This window comes from Atractosteus spatula, chromosome 6 (assembly GCF_055471065.1).
Source record: "Atractosteus spatula isolate fAtrSpa1 chromosome 6, fAtrSpa1.hap1, whole genome shotgun sequence".
Taxonomy (NCBI): Eukaryota; Metazoa; Chordata; class Actinopteri; order Semionotiformes; family Lepisosteidae; genus Atractosteus; species Atractosteus spatula.
Genome location: NC_142711.1, coordinates 34773629 through 34795873, shown reverse-complemented (window position 1 = coordinate 34795873; position 22245 = coordinate 34773629). Strand labels below are relative to the sequence as shown.

Sequence of the window (22245 nt, the reverse complement as noted above, 5' to 3'; positions counted from 1 at the left end):
GATATCAGCTTGAACAACATGGCTGGGAAGCCTGCTCCATTCTCCCACAACCCTTTGGGTAAATTAGTGTCTTTCATTCTCAGTTTTGAGACTTCATTGAGGCTTTTGAATACTTGATTCAGATCCCCCATAATCTTCACTCTTCAAGATTAAAAAGGTTCAGTTCTGCAGCCTGTCTGTGCAGGACATTCCCTTATGCTCCAGAATGTACAGTACAGTATCTGGTCACTCTGGCTGGTGCAACGGGCCAGGTTCTCATTCCTTCTTAAGAAAGGTTCAGATAGACCTGTTTATATTTATGGAAATCATTCAAAACATGAATAAAGTGTGCTAATACAGCAGAGTTTAAAAAAATGAGAACACCCAGCTAAGGTTTTTTTTTTTTAATGAGAGGTCAGAATACATTTTAAATAATAAAGAACTGATTGTGTTCATGTCCTATAACGATAGCCCTGATTTACAGAGACCTAGTTACCAAGTTGGACAGGGGAGCTAGTTGGACCTCCCATTTGTACTTTCCCTCTTAAATTAAACCTTTTCTACGTTTTTTTAAATGAATCACACAGAACTGATTTCTCAGTTAATTTTCATGTCCATTAATTGATACATTCTTGTGCTATTCCCTATGGCACACACAGGTGAAGGACAGACTTCATATTCACCAGCTGCAACATACAGCAAACAGGCAAAGCAGCACACAGAATGGCAAAGGACACTGGCAGCACTGTATCCTTGCAATTTTTTTCTCCCTCCACCGAGATGTCACTGAAGAAAAAACCCAGGACTAGACTGTTTCAAAACTGGGCACCTGGCTAGCTTTTCTAGAAAAGGCACTTTTCTGAAGAGCAGATTGAGCTTGAGGACTTACATGTTGCTCTCTCTAGCCTTGGCCATTGACCAAGATTCCCAATGTATTGGGGCAAACTTTGCAGAAGATGGGGGATTAGTCAGCTAGAGCTGTCTCAGAATTCCTGGGAACAGCACCTCAGAGACTGGACCCCCTCCTGTGGAGTTTGCAGCTCGTCTCCCAGGCACTACAGGAGTTGTTGCTACACAGCCAAGTTTTAAAAAATGGTTCTAAAATTAAGTGGGTACAATATACTATAATATAAAATGGGATTTTATCTCCGATATCCAGACTGCCTTGTCTATTTCCTTTGACAGACGAATTTTGATTGTGATATGATCACTTTGAATGCTTGGCTGCCACAAGCCAGTCCTGTTTAAAACCCTAAAAAGCCAGAAAGATGGCGAGGCCCTTGCTTTCAGTTGTCTGTATTCATATTGAAAATCAAGATCAAGCCAGCTTTCGCCCTTCTGCTCTACAGGAGGATTCTGTCCTCCTTGAACTCGCCTAAGGACAGCTGTGCTACCCTCCGACAGGCGGACCACCAGCCAGTCAAACTTCGGACACGGTGACTCCTCCCAGCTCCAGGTGATGGCTTCATCACCGCCTTCCGAGCTCCTGAAGGCAGTTTCTCACAGCAACCCTGCTGTCCTCCATACCCTCTTTCTCACCTGCCTCACCCCGCACTGAAACACCTGCCCCAGGGGCTTTTACTGAGAGGCTGTCCCATTCTGCTGAGTCAATCTGCACATAAAACCTGCCAATCCACTTATGGAAAAACCTGATAGTATCATGAAATGTATTTTAGAAAAATATAACCTCTTCAAGTGCATAAATTTGCACATTTATACATTGAAATGGAAAAGACCCTTAAGTGGATTTGTGATTAGTGACCCCAGTTATAAAGAAAAAGAAATACTTTTGATCTAATCATCAAAACTCATCAAACTGCAGCACATTACATTCCAGATTCAGGTTTCATTCGGAGAAATTTATGACAGCTTTTCATTGTAATGTTTCAGTACATTTCAGTAATATAATAGAACCAATAGGGTAATGTATACTAATTAACTTTCAGCATGAGGAATTTTTTGAAAATCTTGTGTGAATTCTGGATGCAATGGACGCTGAAAACTGAACTTGCTCACTTTGTTTTTCCCAACGCTGACACCAAGCCCGGGGCGAGAGCAGGGACAGATCTTCTGTGACTGTAGAACTGACTGACTGGTTGTACTTTTTAGTACCACAACTTGGCACAAGAATCAAACTGGAGGTCTGTTCAGCATGAAAAATATATTTGAAAACAAAAATGATTGGTCCTCTAGTTTTCTTTTCAAGTAAAATGAACTAAGTTTAACAATAACCGTATTTTTGCATCAGTAGGCCTATATGGGCTGTGTCCCCTATTCCAGGCTGTGCCAGTGAGTGCCAGCTGTGTAGCAGTTCCTGGGCACTGTGGCAGACATTCCCGAGTCTGCCAGCAGAGCAGCATTGCTGTCCAGGTTGGGGCAGTGAACTCTATTGCCCATCCTGGCTTGCATTATATCCTGCCCCGGAGGTGTTGTTTCCTCAATGACCACCAGGGGGCACTAGAGAGTATGTGTGACACCCCCAGCCGGCCAGCAGCAGGGGTGTTGGTGCCTCATCTTTGTCTGATGGGTCTCTCAGGACTCAGAGACTGGTAGGCGGTATGTGCCGCCCTGTTGATGAGGGAGCCATGTGTCTGTTCCTGTGAGAGGCACAGTTCCCCTCAGCGGTACAGGGCCATGCTGGGACTCTGGTAGAGGTACATGTAAGCGTCGCAGAAGAGGCGCTTGGCAACGCCCTCCATGTCACGGGGGCACACCGCTGCCAGCTCCCCCAGTGGCATCTCCAGGTACCGCCCCACCTCCGGGCACAGCTGCACTGCTGGGATATTGTACCCGTCTTCATCCCCTGAGGATCAGTGGACACATGCAGGAGAGACGCACACAACAAGGACAGAAAGAAACAGCAAACAGTGAGCGATCGACTGTGGAATACTACAGGTCCACAGCAGGACGGTGTGGCTACTGCAGGTGTGATAACCTGCCACAAAGCTGATAATGTAGAAATTTTACAGTGCCTCAAAATAAAGATAAACACCACAAAGGTTCTCTCAGGTAACTTGAGCTCTTCCTTTCCATGTCTTTGCTCTATCTCAGCAGTTACCAGTCTTTTCAAGTGTGGGAAGTCCTTTCAATTTCTCAAACCATCACACCCTCCTGTTTTTACACTCCTCTAGGTGGGGAAATCTAACATAATTACATATAAGCTGAACTCAATAAACACTTTATTAGACCAACTTTAACATCAGGTTAAACTCTTATTCATCACCTTGAGAAATGGATTTTGAAGCAGTGCAGTGCCTTGTGAATGGGGAGTCAATTAATAAGGAGACTGGTGCTGCTCTGCTGACTTCAAAGACAGGTTGTCACACTGAATTGCTGACGGTTTCAGCCTTAAATCCGATTCCACATTTGTCTTTCCTGCAGACCCCTGTAGCTTTTGCCGATCACCAGGGATCGGTGGACTAAAGTTTGGGAATGTGCCAATTCGGAATCACTGCAATGATCACTAGTGGCTCACCGAGTTACAGTATGTGCTTCATGCGAAGAAAGAGGGTTTCGGATTGTGATGGATTTGAATAACTCCGTTTCTCCTGCTGTACAATATACCCTGGGGTGAATGCCTGTAAAGTTTGGGGCAACTTTATGCTAAGTGTGCTTTCTTCTTCTACAGACTTCTCCAAATAAGCATATGAGGACCTGCTGTAGGTGTTCTATTAGACACAGGCTGAGATCTTCTTTAGAACCTTCTGTGAAATCCTACCGATTCAGATTCAAGCAGAGATTTAAAAACACAACAATAAAATAACCCTCTCCTCACTTGCCCCCACCCTCCTCACCGTATCGGTCTGCCATGCTGTCAAAGAAGATCCAGTCCTGGCTGCTGGGCCCATACTTGACGAAGGAGACGTAATGGCTGGTCTCTATACAGAGCACAGCGAACAGCTCCAGCTGTTCCCTGGGGGGGCGCAGGTACTTTCCTGTGGTGTACCCCTCGGGGAGCTGCAGAGCAGAGGGTACGTGCTTCCGTCGCCGAGGCAGAGAGTGGACCTGGTGAGAAGGGGAGAAGGGAGAAACAGGTGAGTTTTATCAAGATACAGCCAGGACCAAGTCACTTACTTTCACATTCTACTTTCAAATACCCACCTGCTCAGAACTGAGGAATTCAAGAACCTATATGTATATACTTAACAAAAATATGAACAAACCCAATCTAAACTCCTGACATTACACAGTTAAAGGGACACATCCTAGTTTAGAACCTTAAGTTCACTTCAGAAGGCACAACGCTGTTCAAGGTCACAGGGCTGACATGGCCGCTGACTAGATAGAGTAATGACCCAGCGTACCTGCTTAGAGCAGGTGTAGCAGAACTGCTTGAACCCCGTGTTGCTGAAGGTGGCATCTCTGAAGCACTCTGCACACTCCACTATGGCCAGCTCCCCACACAGCACGCACTCCTGTGGACCTGCAACAGACAGCACTGTCAATACACACAGAGCACAGAACAGGGACACGCACATATACATCAGCACTGCGACACACACACGCATACATCAGCACTGCGACACACACACAGAGCACAGAACAGCGACACACAGGCATACATCAGCACTGCGACACACACAGAGCACAGAACAGCGACACACAGGCATACATCAGCACTGCGACACACACAGAGCACAGAACAGCAACACACACGCATACATCAGCACTGCGACACACAGAGCACAGAACAGCGACACACATGCTTACTGTACATCAGCACTGTGACAAAGTAGCACTTTAACACACACAAGAGTACATTGTAATGTACCCATAATACTAGCAAGAAGAACTGCAAGACAGATTACAGAGAAGGTGTGGAAGCTGGGCCTTTCTTAAACTCTAGAGTAGGGATAGGCAACTATCATGTGCCATATGATCGTTTGATATGCATTTCACTTCAGGCTTTATTTATAAAAATGATCAAAATACTTGGATAAGGAAACCTGTAGGTCTTGTTGAGCTGCTCATAGAAAGGAGTCCTAGAGGACTGAAGACTCTGATCACCACTTTGATATCAGAACTGCGCTCTATCTGTCAGTGTGCCAACACTGCACTGTCTTACACTCACTGTCAGACAAAAGGTCAGTGATATCCAGCTCAAGGGATGGGATTATCTTGTCAAACAGTTTGAACTTCTTCCCAAATCTTGGCATCTGGAGAATCAGACAGGAAGGTACCTGGGGAGAGGACAGAGATAAATATTATCAATGATAAATGATAATACTACACACACTGACTCAGCACACCACACAATGCTGTGACTTGGCTTAATCTCAGGTCTGGAGCTAAATCCTAGCAACTTTAACCTTTTCAATTCAGGCAGCACATGACAGAAATCTAAATATATTTTTTTATTTTTTAAATTTTCAGGTCATGTACTGGGTAGCCACTAACCGCAAGTGTTAACGTAATAATAATAATAATAAAAAACTATTTTATATAGCGCCTTTAAAGGTGGCTTCTCAAAGCGCTTTGCAGAATGAGAACAACAATAAATAAAAAGAATACACAAGATAAAGCACAATTACAATGCAGAGAGGAGACCGTGGATGGTGGTACTAGGAAAACCAGAGGGGTGAAGAATGGAACCAGTTAAGTAAAGGCTCTTCTAAAGAAAAAGGTTTTGAGTGTGAATTTGAAGGAGTTTAGAGAAGGTGACTTCTTGGGGGCATAATAGGAGAAGGCCCTGTCACCCATACAATGTAGACGGGCTTGGGGGACAGTAAGGAGACCAGAATTAGAAGATCGAAGGTTGCGAGGTGGGGAGTAAGGCGATAATAGTTCAGACAGGTACTGAGGTGCCAAGCCATGCACAGCCTTATAGGTGAGCATGAGGATTTTAAAGTCCACATGGAATTTGACAGGAAGCCAGTGCAAGGACTCCAGGATAGGAGTAATGTGATCACTTGCACTAGACCTGGTCAGGATTCTGGCTGCTGAATTCTGGACATACTGCAGTTTGTTCAAAGTAGATTTAGATACCCCAGCGAGCAGAGCATTACAGTAGTCCATCCGAGAGAACACCTTTTCAGCCATAGTTAGTGATAGCATAGGGCACAGTCTAGCAATATTTCTGAGGTGAAAAAAAGATGTTTTGACAAAATATGCTGCACATGTGGGTCGAATTTTAAGCCAGAATCGAATATCGCCCCAAGGTTTTTCAATTTAGACTGAAGCTCAAATACAGAACCATCTACAGATAGGGTTACAGGATTGGCTTTACGAAGTTGATGGGGGGTGCCAATTAGCACGACTTCAGTCTTGTCACAGTTAGGATGAAGTCATCCAAGTTTTTATGTCAGAGATGCAATTAGATAGAATAGAGACAGCCACATCAGTGTCAGGTTTGGTATGGATGTATATCTGAGTAAGAAATAATAGCTGAGGCCATGTGATCTTAAAAGCTGACCAAGTGGAAACATGTAAATGCTGAAGAGCAAGGGGCCCAGTATTGAGCCCTAAGGAACACCAGAACAATTTCAGACCTATACCCATTAAGAGAGACAAAGTGACAGCGATCAGTGAGGTAAGACTTGAACCATTTCAGAGCAGTGTCAGAAACTCCAAACACAGTCTCAAGACGAGAAAGTAAGATGTCATGGTCAACAGTGTCAACAGCACTGAGATCATGAAGGATGAGTACAGAAAGAGAATCATAATCAGGAGCTATTAGAAGATCGTTAGTGACTTTGATCAGGGCAGTTTCTGTGCTGTGAAGTTGAAGGAAGCCAGATTGGAGGGGTTCGAAAAGGTTATTTGTCATGAGGTGGTTATGTAACTGGAATGTGACAGCACGTTCTAGAATTTTTGCAAGAAAGGGTAAGTTGGAGATGGGGTGAAAATTGTTAAGATTGTTGAGAGCCATGTGAGGCTTTTTTGGCACGGGGGTAATGGCAGCAGTTTTGAGGACCGTTGGTAAGGATTCATTTATAATATTGAGGACAATGGGACAGAGAGAAGAGAAACAGGACTGAAATAAAGTGGTGGGAATGGGATCTAAAATAGATGTGGTGGGTTTCATGTGTGTAACTAGTTTATTGAGGGATGTTGAGAAGCTGGAGAGAAGGGAACCAGAAAAGTTGGATAAGGAGGGAGGAGGTATGGAAGTGATATGCGTAGTGGAGAGAATGTGATGCCGGATGTTGTCGATCTTGGAGCTAAAGAAATCTAAGAATGTGTTGCAAAGTTGTGATGAGGCAGTTGATGTGGTGGGGCAGTCTGGCTTTAGTAAGCTGTAGAAAAGATGTCTGGGGTTGTTATAGTGATTTTCAATGATGTGAGAGAAGTAGGTGAATCTAGCAGACTCTATTGTAACCTTATATTCAGACAAGTAATCTCTCCAAGCCTGATAATGTACATTTAGACCAGAAAGAAGCCACTTGCGCTCAAGTTTGCCGGAGGCTGCCTTCATAGATCGCAGATGGTCGTTGTACCAGGGGGCAGGGCGAGAGAAGAAGATGGTTCGAGTTTTTAAAGGAGCAAAGGTGTCAATGGTAGATAAAAGAGCACTGTCAAATAACTGTACTTTGCCCTCTAGAGGACATCTATAGAACATGCCTACTGTATATAAACACTGCTTTTTATGATCCACAAACAATCTGCTGCTAAGTGTAATTCCCCTGAAATACAGCTCTGAACACAGAAGAAGATCTTTATCAAATCTAACTGTGTGGAGTTTGCTTGGGTTTTTCTCCTGGCACTCCTCTCTTCTCCAACAGTCCCAAGCCATGCTTTCCAGGTTAGCAGACATCCCTAAGCTGCCTCCCACATGCCTGTGTTAATGTGTGTGCCCTGCGATGGACTGATGTCCTATCCATGGTGTTGGACAGCTTACACACCAGCAGTGGAGTTTGATGTTTTGCCCCCTGGAAAGCTGCACTGTCTTGCCCTTTCCATTCCACATGAGCTCTGAAAAAACTGCACAAGACGTTTGCTTTGCTAGTTGAAGCGAACATGTTTTTTTTCCCCAGAGAGGCAGGCCAGCAGGCCCTGTCCCTTGCCCACGTCTGCCCAGGCCCCTCACCTCTGCCAGTCTCAGTAGGGCACTGTGGAAGGAGTGCTCCAGCAGCTGCTGGACTGTGGGCAGTGCCAGGCTGTTGTTCTGGTCAATGAAGATCTGGTAGCAGTACCCATCCTGCACTTTCTGCTCTGCAGTCCTACCAAAGAAGAAAAACAAAAAAAAATGTTGAAGAACACCTAGCTTGTGCTGCGTTATGTTTTGTGCACTTGCCAAACAGCTCCTAGAATCTCACTACCCTTAAAATCGTCACCATATAAGCCTGCACTGTAATTACACCGTATCTTAATTGCAATTACCTGGTGTTCAAAATGCTTTCTGTATTCCACTATGAACTTACTATGTTTTCTTTTCTGCACAACTCTGTGATAATACCATCATTTTGAATGCAACACATAGAGAAAAGCAAAAACACTTTGTTGATATGAACAATGCAGGACCTCTCTTGAGACTTCACCTCTTCACACCCAAAGACCGAGAACTAGAGACCTGGACTGTTCTTTCAGACAGTCTGCAGAAACGACAACTGTGCCTCCGCTCAGGACAGTGGATAGGTGTGGAGTAAATTCCACCTTAGTTCACTCCTTATGTGTTAATTGAGTATCCTTTTTATAACCGCTTCTTCCAATTCGCAGGGGAGCTGGAGCCTATCCCAGCAAGCAAGAGGCACAAGGCAGGAGACATCCTGGACGGGGCGCCAGTCCAACACAGAGCACACACAGACACAGACACACACACACACACACACACACACTCACTCACACCAGGGCCGTCTTCACAGAAGCCAATTAACCAACCAGTATGTCTTTGGACTGCAGAAGGAAACCAGAGGATGTGGAGCACACATGAGGAGAACACACAAACTCCGCACAGATAGTACAGTACCTCTGGTCCGGATTTGAACCCAGGACCCCAGCGCTGTGAGGCAGCAATCAGCATTACACCGCCATACCACTTGAGTATTAAAGTGTTGCATAAAAATCACTTAAATACACTTTAATACAGTACTTAAGGAAAGGTACTGTATTCAAAATAAATACTCTGTGTATTAAAATTAGTGAGCTGTTTATTGCAAGCAGTCTTGGGCCCAGAACATGTCTATAAGGGTAACCCATTGTAAAGATGGCTCACAGCATGGTAAAATATAATTCAGTAAATCCCTTGACTTGTGAGAATATCAGCTCTCTAGCACACAGATAGACTGCATGGCCAAAGTTGCCATATTAAAACAGGCTTCCCTGCCCAAACTTTGTGGAGTTCCTTCCATTTGGAAGATGCAGATTTAGGGAGAGATTGCAAAGAAACGAGGAAAAAATTGCAAATTTGCTGGTCCTGACTGGTCCTCAGAAAGCCCTCCTGTTGGTGCGCTTATGGCTCGAGGGTGGGGGTGGCAGGTGCTGGTCTTACTTCAGCTTGAGCAGGGGGTCCAGGGCCAGGATGTGGTGCATGACGAGGTTCAGGAACTCCTCAGGATCTGCAGCCAGACAGAGTGCCTTAATATGGCTTCACATTGGAAAAAATAGCTTATTCAGATTGTATTATCCAACATGAAAATGTGCTCAGATGTGAATGGCCCCATATTATGGCCAAACAAGGTCAGGGATACCTTTCTCGTCAGTGGTGAAGCTGGCACAGTGCCCGCCTTCCATCAGCTGCTTCCGGAGTTTCATCACGCTGCTGGCCTCCACATAGCCCTCACTGCACAACACAACACAACATTCAACACATTTTGGGGCATAACAATCTGAAATCAAGAACATTAGATGAAAATTTATTTCTGATTTATTTCAATGTCTACATACGGGTAAAATAAATTCTGATTACACGTGTCTTGATTTCACATAATGTGGTACGAGTGTGTAGACTTTTGAAAGGCACGGTATTACTGATCATGGGCCTTTCAGTATGTGACAACAACAAGTGACATGGGAATCAGACAACTCTGTATTTATTTCTTTCTTCTCTGTCACAAGTATCTGTATGAAGTTCTTAGCATACAGTATTTATCCTTTCAGGTGTTTACAAATCTGTCTGGGGACCAGAGGTACAATCACAGGACAGAAGCCGACTCACAGCTCCTACAGCAGGCATATTCAGCAAGGGACAGTTGTAAAGGAGGCCTTGAGGAGAAGACTGAAGTACAGACTCCCTGAAAACAGCAGGACATGGCTGCGTGCTAATCTCGCCAGCTGCAGCGGAGCAGGAGCGGGCTGGAAAACAGGGACTCACATGCGGAGTGGGTTAACAATCTCTCTCAGCAGTGTAGCCTGGATGAGCGCATCACTCGGCTGGGCAGACTTAAACAGCAGGGAGTCCAGCACAGAGGAGCAGGAGAACAGGCTGGGGGAGAGAGACAGGCTGTTACTGGGCTACTACTGAAACAGCCGGAGCAGCAAAAGAGAGACATCAGTTTAACTAGCACAGGCTCCAAGACATGAGGTGTAAACTGTCTCATCTTTTAAGGCCTAAATCTATCATGAAAGAGAACATGCCCTTTTCTGATGAATATTTTTAAACAGTGTAGCGGCGAGGCTTTTTAATAAGACAGAATTAAGTGTTGCTGTGCTTTCCCAAATGAGGCCCCATCTCTCTCTTCATCTCTGTGGTGCAGCTACAGAGAAGCTATTCATGCAGGCTGATTTAAAGATGTTTTCTTTTGATAAGAGACAGCTCCCAAATGGGGATGCACTTAGCTAAGCCTGGCTATCATGATCAATCGTCATCCACTGGTGCCTAAAAGTCTGCAAGATTCCAAGGGAGAGCCTCATCCAAGTGGTTTACAACCCCAAGGTCAGAGGGCATGGTTACTCATCATCAGCCAATCAGGAACTGGTAGGGCCGAGTAACCCACGTGGGTCTCTGATGCCCATGAAACTTTCAGCCAATGAACGAGCTGAAGTTCCTCCAGGTAAAAACAGGCAACACAGAGGGCCTGGGAGACTATTCAAAGGAGAAATTCTAAGGAGAATTCCAGGGGTGGGAGACAGTTCCAGGGCAGGACAGCCCAGGAGCAGAAAGGCTCCCAAAGGCAGGACATTCTCGCAGCGCGCCTCCTGACCATCCTGAGACTCAGCCCGGACAACCACGGAACGGCCAGTGTGTCCGAGTGCCAGAACTTTCCTTTGTTCTAAGAGTCGAGAGCGGAGGTTGCCAGAGAGTAACCAGATGATCCACCCGAGGTTAGCACCAGCAGCAAGCCTCGTGAACAGGTCGGAACTGTGGACAGCTGAATCATTATTCAGAACTAGCGCTTCATCAGGAACAAACCGGTCTTCTTCCTGACCTGCTGGGACCCACAGTTATCTTTTCTCCTGTGCACAAACTGTGCTAGTTAAAGCCAACACTAACTAGCCGGTCTTCAGTGAGCATCAGCAGCGCACCGTCGCAAGCTGGACAGCACAGCCTGGCACGGAGCCAGAGAGCCCGCAGGAGATCTGAATCCCCAGAGATTGGATGAGTATTCAACTTCACTGCATTACAGCTCGAGAATTCAATTGTTATCCCAACCAGTTGATATCAATTTAATTCCTAAGAGTTATGTACTTGTTTTGAGTATCTAATGTAGAAGTTGTAACCAAGTTCAATTACGAAACGGTCTAAATGAATGATATACCGAACGTATGTCCTCTTAATATATGTAACTCTTCGTAACTGACTGAATATATATCTTTTGTATTCTGATAACCCTCACGATAAGATCTGTTAGGTTTACATGCATATTCTATGTATTAATAAATGTATCCTCGTGTGTTAGTACCTGTGTGTGTGCGTTGTTTGAGTTATATCGCATGGTTGGATTCTAAAGCCATTAAAAGAATCATTTTGTGACTTACTGCTACAATTAATAATTGTCCCAGTAAATGCCCAGAACCCTACAGAACTGGTGCTTTGTGAGAGCACACTACAACAGCATACAAATTACAAAAGTAAAACATTTAAAGTTCCTAAAAAAAAAAGCCAATGCCTCAAATCACTCCGTTTTGAACAAAACAGGTAAATCATGTCTTTGTAGTACAGTTTTTCTAAAACCCGGGGATCATTAGGACATTTTGTACACGTCAGGTTTGGAATTCGCCTTATTGATCTGCTCCGTGTTGGCAGTACAAGGGGGAATGAGAAATCTCCCGACATGCCTGTTGCTGAGGCGTGCAGTATATACTGCACCCTTCACAGTGCCTTACAAACGGTAGATGTGTCCCTTGCTAACGACACAAAATTAAATCACTTGTTCCCCAAACACTTCAACACTCCTGATCGCCTGATGCCATAGGTGGGCTAATGAATGAAATACATGTAACATGTTTGTTAGAACTTGCGATTTTAAGATGCGTATTGGACAACAGGATTGAACAAAGAATGTTTAGATGAAAAGAAAACACCCATATTTTTTTATTTTTGAGCATACCTAAAGTAAAAAGGTTTAAAAACAAAGTCTAAACATATGATGTTTATTTCTCCAATAAATATTCATCTGCGCTTTACCTCTGTTACCAAGGTCTCCCTGTGAAGCAGTTGGTAATGTACGAAAAGTGAATTATGAAAATAAAGCTAAAGAAATTTCCTGACCTGAAAAGAGTGGCGTCCATGTAGCAGGAGTTACAGTGTCCCTGGATCCCTTTCATCTGGCCTGACAGCACCTGCACTGCCTGGTCTCCCCACAGAGGGGCGACAGTGCTTGGCACTGCATGGCTGTTCGCAGACCCCTGCACTGCAACACACAGAGTGCACCTGCTCACACACTGCCCATAACGCCCACGCCCCCAGTTCAGTACCATCCGCATCAGCACACACCAGCAGAATCAAAAAGATTTCAGTCCAGGTTTCAGTGTCCTTAATCCTCTGCCGGTGAGTACTCCATCTAATACCCCAGAACAACTACCAGGACAGCATGCTTTGCTCTTGATGAATGATTGTGAACATATGGTAAAATAAACTCTTTCTGTTAAGGAGACTGTAGGTCACATAATTCATTTACAGAGGTAATACAATTCAGAAAAAAAGTTACTTTAAACTTTTTCCCTTGAGGCATGCTTGCATTTTATGAGTAACACACAGAAAGAAGAAAGAAACAGGCACTTCCACCAGGGCTGACGTGTTGCTTATGTGTATGTGCTAGAGCTGTGTAAATCCAAACACTGTGTTGCCCAGTGATGCCACACAGCCTGGGGGACTGACTTCCAAGCTATGCCCCTCCCAGAAGACCTTCATGAAATCCAGCTACTGGCACTGAAAACGACTGTACCATCAAAAGGCAGAAGCCTGACGTAGGCTTGTAGCCTGGGAAATTTTTCTTCCAAAATCCTGAAATATGCGTTGTTTGTTTCAAGAGAGGAAAAAACGTAGTCAAAGATTTGCTGCCCAAGTGTGAGCAACCTTTTTGGATCCATTACGGGTTTAATGGTGTTGAGAGTCAGAAGGACCTCAGTGAATGCTGGCAGAGGCGAGAAGGGAAGCAATGGAGATTCTGACCTGTGTGCCACCCTGAGGCTTTGCCATCTCTCTTCCCTGGTGGCTGGAAGCGAGAGTCTGGACGACAGGACGACTGTCTGACAAACAGTCCTCTCTTGGGCGGGCACTGGAACAGGCGGCGCCCTTTAAACGTCCCGTCACTGACGCCTTTATCTTCCTCCTGCCGGGACACAGCAGACACACTGAGACACTGTGGCTGGCTGTTTCGGGCCTCATTCATTCAGGCAAAACCTCTGGGGAATAAAGGCAAGAGGAGGAGGAGAGAGAAGAAGGCACAGGCCAGAAGGTGAGAGGAAAGACGGGAGGCGAAGGGTGTATCGAGGGAATAATAATAATAATAATTGCTTACACTTATATAGCGCTTTTCTGGACACTCCACTCAAAGCGCTTTACAGGTAATGGGGACTCCCCTCCACCACCACCAATGTGCAGCATCCACCTGGATGATGCAACGGCAGCCATAGTGCGCCAGAACGCTCACCACACATTAGCTATCAGTGGGGAGGAGAGCAGAGTAATGAAGCCAATTCATAGAGGGGGATTATTAGGAGGCCATGACTGTTAAGGGCCAATGGGAAATTTGGCCAGGACGCCGGGGTTACACCCCTACTCTTTTCGAGAAACGCCCTGGGATTTTTAATGACCACAGAGAGTCAGGACCTCGGTTTTACGTCTCATCCGAAGGACGGCGCTTGTTTACAGTATAGTGTCCCGTCACTATACTGGGGCATTAGGACCCACATGGACCGCAGGGTGAGCGCCCCCTGCTAGCCCCACTAACACCTCTTCCAGCAGCAACCTTAGTTTTTCCCAGGAGGTCTCCCATCCAGGTACTGACCAGGCTCACACCTGCTTAGCTTCAGTGGGTTGCCAGTTGTGAGTTGCAGGGTGATATGGCTGCTAATGAAGATACTGAAGAGGCAAGGAATGAAGATACTGGGAGAGGCAGTCCAGGAGGAAAGACAGAACACGGAGAGAGTCGTGATGAGAGATTGATTGGATTACTTCAAAATGGGGGAACTAGTCGAGGATCAATTGGGAAGAGCTCATACATCAAGATTCCTAAATATTACATCTGATCTTCATGGTCACCTGATCTGTAAATGCCATTTGAGTACTCCAGTTGATGTTTTTGAGAACATCATTTGAGAACTCCTGATGTTTCCCAGAATTGAACTGGGTTAAAAGTAACCATGTTCCCTACAGTTTCTCAAAGTACTCAAACTTCATGTCCACTTCATCACTTATTACAGTCCTCCCGGAGAAAGGCAGCAATCAGCTAATGCTTGTGGCTCCGGTCGTAGTTACCAGCTCCAGCCCCACTCTGATTCCTTCCGAGTCAGGCAGACGTCCAATCCAGCGCACTGTTCCATACACCGTCCGCCCCTCAGACAGGCTGACCTCCACCACTGAGTTCAGGCTGAGGGAAAGGTGCTTCTCATCGCCGTCCAGAGACCATACCGAGCTAACAGAGTCCTGCCAGTCCATATCAGCCTCTAATGGAAGAGACGCTGAGGCAGATGCGAGAGATGGACAGCATGTCAAAGGGAGATTTGACTAAAGGAACCAATACAATTCAAATTACAATGTTAATTACATGTTACTTCATCGATACATCCGATACAAAAAATACCTCTGAGGGAAAATGCTCCAATAAAATATACTGTGATCAGTGAGCCACTTCAGGGTTGTTTCTGGATTAATATAACAAAAACAAAGTAGGAGTACCATACTGTTTTTTTCAGTGCTGTAGCTTCAGTTGATTCGAATACCATGAAGCTGGCGAAATGTACTTATGAAGTGTTTTAATACCATAACACACACTCAAACTGTGATTTTAAAACACCACTTAAAATGATCAGAATTCATTTACAAATGTGTTAACTTTCACAGTTCAATGTACTGAAGATCCAACATGTGCCTCATTTACTCATTAGCTAGTGCAGTCATGCGTCTCTTATTAGTTAAACATAAAACTTGTTTAAATGAATATGCATTTGTTAACATTATCCAACTTCAAGTATGCAAATTCCCTTTTGAAAAATCCAAACAGGCTTTGAATTTCAAAAGAGCTTTAAAGTTCTTGACAGTTTCTGCCTCCGTAGAGACATGGATAGTCAGAGTCACTCCTTCTCCACAACAGTTCAAGAGTTCCTGCTGATCAGGAGTAAGAGAGCCAGCTCCTCCACACCCCTCTCTTACACCCACCTGGTGGAGACAGCAGCTCCTGCTTCATGGCGCACTCCAACGGCACAGTCAGCTGCTCCTGCTTCTCCCCTCTCTACAAGAGACACACAGCGCTGAGCCACAGCAAGACTCCATTAAACTCTGTCCTGTGCTAGCAACTGAAACCTGGAACAGGGCCGACTGTTCTGCAGCCGTTTTACTTCCTACGCTGAAAAGTACTGCACTCAGGGAGTGTGTCCATGACCCCTTCTGTTGCCCTGTTCTACCCGTGTGATATCAGTCTTAGTACGCACTAAGTGACTGGCACCTTGTTTCTCCTGTATCTCTCCCCACTGCCTTCCACATACACTCAGTGTGCTCTCACGCTTTGGTAACCTGCTCCTTCATAGATCACACCCCAGGGGCAACAACAGTGCAGGGACAGCCTATGAAGACAGGAAACCTCTCTGCACAACAATTTTTTTAGAATTTGGTAGAGATTTTACGTTATGTTGAGATGTGAGATGCACGCTTTGTAAGACTGGTATACATTGTGCGAATAAAGTTTATTTTGTTAAAGAAGTAGGATGTCCTCCAATGCCAAGCGACCAGGTTAATGGGGACCTGGAACGCAACTCAGCTTGCATTGTATTGTTAGTTATGTTCCACACAGGAAGTACTTCTTGACTTTTTGTACATAGCGCTCTGCTATGAGATTGACTGTCAATGTCAGTTCAAGGCATTGTTAAAATATACCCAGTAGCCAGACTTGTCTATATTATTCTACGAATTTTGACGGTTTCTATGTCAAACCAGAGCAGGATTAATAAAATGATACACCTCCTCTCCTTTTGTGAAGAAAAACTAAGTATTACACATGTACAGACCACCGCCTGCTTGATCCTATAAACGTATTCTGAGCTACTGTACTGTGACTGGCTCACAGTGGGGCAGAGGGAAGACGGGGGCTCACCATGGCGATGACGGCACACATCCCAGCCTCCTCTTTCTTCAGTGCAATCACCACGCCCTGCCGGAATGAGTTGTCTGCTAGGAAGACCTGCACTCTGTCGCCAGGGTTCAGAGGCTCGGTTGAAGCAGCAGGAGGCTTCCAGGAGGTCAGGGGCTGGGGCCGGCTGGTTCGGGATCGAGCAGGTCTCACGCGGTTAAAGGGGGCAAAGATGCCACAGTTCTTCTCGCAGCAGAAAAATGTTCTGCTCATGTATGTCCCATCATACTCGCCCTTTCCTTTGTCGTTTCCCTGCAGAGGGGAAACAAGCACACAGGACCATCCTTTCAAAACACTTAGTGCCATGATACACTTCAAGCTGTCTCACGATGGGAAAACCACTCATGTACGAGCAGCTACACATAGCAATGCTGTGTTCCATTTCCAAGGATACCTTGATGCTGTAGCACAGTGCTGTGACTGCACATACAAACATATTGTATGAATCTTTTATTTGAATAAATTCTATGCACTGTTTTTAGGGGCTGCACAGTGGCATAGTGGTTAGCGTTGCTACCTTGCAGCACTGGGGTCCCGGGTTCAATACCAGACAGGGTTTGCTCTCCCTGTGCTCACATGGGTTTCCTCCTACAGTCTAAACACATACTGGGAGGTAAATTGGCTTCTGGGAAAACTGGCCCTGGTGTGAGTGTATTTGTGTCTACCCAGTGACAGACTGGCATCCCATCCAGGGTGTATCCTGCCTTGTGCCTGTTGCTTGCCAAGACAGGCTTCTGTCCCTCCCTGACCATGAACTGGATGAATGTATTGGTTTTTTTCTTACACACCAAAAGGAGCTGCATATGAAAGCAAGTTAATGCAGTGTAGGATGACAAAAAGCTGTCATAGAGAAATGGACACCAGATGCCAAAGTGATTTTTTGCCATTAGCTTTATAAATACACTTCTGTGTAAATGTATCAGACACAACCAGGAATTACAATTATGTATTTTCGAAGCATAGCTAATTGCTTTAAGGCCTTTACTAGTTTTTTTCTACAATTATAAGAACTTTAATACCCACTTATACAGCTTAGTTTGGATGTAAAAAAACTACCCTTATCACTCAACAATCTGTAATACACATTGATCACAATCAAGAATTAGATCACAGCAACAACAGTTATATATGCTGTGTTGTAACAGCAAAACTATCACATTTACCAATCAAATCTAATCAACCCATTGTCAGCGTTAACCATTATTAAAATAATTTGGTCCTCTCTTTACATTCATAATGCTAAAAATCTACTTTTTGCATCATGAAATACAGTTCTATCAGGATAAACTATTAATTTAACATAGAATTGCTATATTTTCAATAGAATATCACCACAGAATTGAGTTTTGACATAAATAAGAAGAAACTAACTACAAATAGCATAACAATGTTATATAGAGACTTTTACACAGCAAAGTGTAAGAGCACAGCACTAAAAGCTCGGAATGGTGTCATCAAGTCTCCACTATAAATCAAACCAGAACTGGAACTTCTTAAACTTTTTGTTTCAATATTGGTAGATATTGATATTGTAGATATATATTGTTAGATATCGATTAATGAAAGTAGTTCTGACACTCCAACTACATTTTTTTTACAAATACAGTAAGCATACAGCACAATGTTAGTGCCACAGCTGTGGCTTCTTTCAGCACAGGGAACTATTTTGTGTTACTGCGCTGAGGTAAAATACAACAGGGACATAGGCAGCTGCATATAAAATATTAGTAGTCTATGAAAACTGTTTTCATACTCAGTGATCTAGTAGCTTCTGGTTAAGTTAGTAAACTAATCAAGTTTACCATTTATCTGTAAGAGGAGTGGCATACACTTGTAGAAGCAATAAAAGAAATCCAGAAAGCTTTAGATAACTATCAAGACTGGCCAAACACCTGGTACATGACACTTAACACTTAACACAGAGTGCAGAGAATTACAGGTAGCAAAAACGCTCATTATAAATACAAGACAGGCAACAGAGTCACAGGAAACTGCTTATGAAAAAGACTTAGTAGTTTAACTGAGGAAGCAATAAAATAACAAACAATGTTAGGATATATAGCTCAAAATCATGTTAAAATAAGAGGAGCCAAATGGCTTGTTTTTCCTGCGTGTTTACATGCTGGGGGGGCTGGAAACTGGTCTCCTTTTAAGTGCCGAACTTCACAGACAGGGAGGCAGAGAGGGACGATAAGAGCAGGTTCAGCCAAGGCCCCTGCCATCTGTAGTATGATGTTCCAAACACCCACCTGTAACTCGATCCCAAAGAAAATCCCTGGCAGCTTGTGAGAGGTGTACAACGCAGGGCTGGATGTGATGCTACCAATGTAGCGGAGGACACCCTGGCACCATTCCGATCGGATCTCCACAGAGACAGGGGTGTCAATCTTGAGGGCCAGCGCGCTGTCCAGCTCGCCCCTCTGCAGGAAGTAGCGCAGCCGCTGGGTGTCTTCTCCGATTGCCTGGAGCAGCCCCGCTTCTGTTTCGGACAGGTGCTGGAGCGCTGTCACCTTCACATTATTACTTGCCATGCTTCCCATCGCCATTACAGGCAGATGCTCTGGGTTTGAATCATTCTTAAACTTTTCCAGATACCGTCTTTCCTCAATGTAACATATGCTGCCCGGAGTGAATGAATAATGGGTCTTCTCCACACAGATGAAGTACAGGTACTTCCCTTTGGAGTCCATGGCTGTGGTGGCCTGTTTCCGCCTGACAGAAAGGGAACAGAAAGCAATGATTTCCGTCATCACGGCAATGATTAACCGCCAGCTTGACTGGTAGCCCGGACACAACACAGAGAGCTGTGGGTCAAACCGGTTTACAAGAAGACTCAGTGTTTCTTTCCAGAAAATGTATGCCCACTCTAATATGATCCAGCTGCAATCATAGCTGGCACTAAACCAGTGTGCCCGCTTACAATAAACCAAAATATTTATGATTTTGTCCATGATAAGCACTGTCAGTGCAATAGAAGGGGATACAGCAGTCATACAACCAGAAAAGGAATACATGTAAAAACACTGGGGAAAAACTGCCAGAACCAACAAACACATTAATGACAAGGTAGGAAAAGGAACTACAACCACATTGGGCACAATCTCCTGTCTCCATCTTTGAGTTAAGGGTGCCGTTTCTTCTGGTTATGTCTTAACTTTGGGGGGCACGTGCCAAATAATGCATTTGGAAAAATATTCAATTTTACTTCAGAATTTCCATGATATACCAAGAGGCAAAACACAGCAGAGAGGAGGAAATGAATCTGGATGCATGTTGAATCACAATCAGTTTTCAGCTTAAATGATGCATTTCCTGTTGAGAATGTTTTTGAACCACTACTAATGTGAAACTAACGAGCCTTGTGCTTTCTTTAAAGGCACCACTTGAAGTGGGAAAAATGTTCCATTAGGCTTGGGAATGTCCAGTAATTTACTTAACTGCAGAATTAGTTCTACTTTAAATAATACTTGAAAAAAAAATTCCACACCTGCCTCTATTGAATAAGGATTCCTCACTGTAACTATTGTATTTTCCATATAGGAATTTGGTATTTGCAGGTACTACAGCAGCCAAGATAATGACGGCTTTCGCTGCCATCACATGGCTTTTTCAGGGCTAGTTGAGACCCTTGTAATGTCTCCTGTTTTTGAGTTGCACCCACCACTGGCTGCACACATAACAACACCAAAAGGGATGAGGTCAACACTGATTTCATACAGTATGAAACGATCCATAACCAGATAGCCCATATCTCCAAGAATATTGACTTGTCTCTTCTTCCAAAACACTCCTTGAACTGGGCAGAAACCTGACAGGTTCTCCCCAAGAACCACCCTTCTAACCCCCAGCCCTGCTCCAGCAGTGAACTACACAACACCATTTTGTCAATGGCAAGTATAAGTATAGCGTCTTTGACAGCTATCACCACCAACCAGCACCACGCACCTACAGAGTCCTGCCATTTTAAAATCAACACCTTCTACCGAACCGTGGGAAGATCCAGGGGCCAGAGACATGTCTGGCCCTGCCCTGTGAATATCAGAGGTCTAATCCGTTATCTGTCGGCGGCAGATTCATCACCCTGTGGGCTGACCTTGTCACATTTCAAGCTAAGTGAGGCTGGGCCCGGTCAACCTGGGATGGGACACCTCCTCGGAAAACTGTAAGTTTGTAGGAGGAGCTCTTCCCTTTTAAGCCTGAATGTCTGAACCAACACCCCCCATTCTTACCAGGGACACTTTGCTTAAAGGGGGTGCTGTCCTTCCGATGAAACAATAAAACTGAGGTCCTGACACTAATTGAAGATCTCCCTGTTCAAAAGAGTGGGGTGTCCCAACTGAACCCCACTCTGGACTTAATGGCTGCTCCATCTATAGGTAAAGTGGTAAAAGTGTTTTGAGATTCTTTGGGATGAAAAGTACTTCATAAATGCAAGGAATAGTTACTACTTTGTAACTGGAGTCGAAGTAGCTTATTTTAACATGCCATCTCCCCCGACATTAAAACAACAAGCTCATTTTGCGTGAAACAGTGGAACACAAACCACAGGACACAAATGAAAACTGTAGAAGTGCATTTACTGTAAAACTGAGAAGAGGAGGCACATCTTTACTTAAAGGGGTGTGGGGTGTGAAACAAACTACCCAGCTGTGTGGTAGAAACCGATTCCTTTCCAAGAAAACCAGGGATCAAAAAGCTACTAACTACCAAACGGGTCAGATGCACCAAATGGCCTCCCTTCATTTGTAACCCTTCTTACGTTCTTATTTTCAAAGGTATCCAGATATTGTGTAAATTAATTAGCTTTTATCGCACTTTAAAGTTATTACTCAAGCAATCTATCACTTTTATGATCATCATTATTGTGTTTAATATCCTATATTTGTAAAAGTAGTAAATCCGGCAAGTTAAACTCCTCTCCTTCATTATTGCTTAAATATTCTGCGTGTCCTTTACCGGGAACTACCCTATAACTCTTTTAGGGGACTTCAACACTGCAGTCAGACGGCTGTGTTCCGGGTATATCAGTTATCTGAAACAAGTTTATTTTTGCTTTCTTCACTACTAAAGCCTAACAGCAATCCGATCAGGTCAGAACACGCCAGCCTTTTAATCATTAATAACACAATCGCCAGCACCCTTTCTTTTAATGTACGCTAATATTCAATCAAAACACGCAAAAACACTGTATAAACGGACCGACACATAAATCCAGAAAACGAAACTTGCTGAATAGTAAAACCGAAGAGGTTTTCAAACTCACATTTCATAAACAACGTAGACATGATATAATAAATATAATCCTGTCGATATATAATTCTTTCCGCTACCGCAATATCAAAACTTAACCAAACTGTCTGTCCTTTCAAGGTGTTCGTGTATCACGTTATTAAAGCAGCAAATCTCGAAAGAGAGAAACGTATTTGATTTAACATTAAATTAGAAAAAGTGAAAGCTGTTGACTCACTGTGATGAGGTTGTTAAATCTGGATTCTTTTCGTTTGTCTTTTCGCATTTGATTTTCTATTTTTCTAAACTTCCTCCTCTATTGACAAGCGTACTGTGCTGAAGTGGCAACGCACAGCTCGCTGACCTGCCCTCT

General features: G+C 44.2%; 1 protein-coding gene across 1 annotated transcript; it reads right to left on the bottom strand.

Moving 5' to 3' along the window:
- Positions 1–368: 368 nt before the first annotated feature.
- On the bottom strand, positions 369–22245 carry cyldl (cylindromatosis (turban tumor syndrome), like). The gene is made up of 15 exons (XM_088919065.1): positions 22111–22245; positions 18893–19355; positions 16608–16895; positions 15677–15749; positions 14777–14979; positions 13469–13628; positions 12566–12707; positions 10229–10339; positions 9606–9697; positions 9407–9473; positions 8006–8138; positions 5051–5159; positions 4284–4402; positions 3774–3984; positions 369–2782 (listed from the first exon to the last, which is right to left on the bottom strand). Exons 2-15 carry the CDS (start codon positions 19331–19333, stop codon positions 2598–2600), a joined length of 2334 nt encoding a protein of 777 aa, XP_088775191.1. The 5' UTR covers positions 19334–19355; positions 22111–22245; the 3' UTR covers positions 369–2597.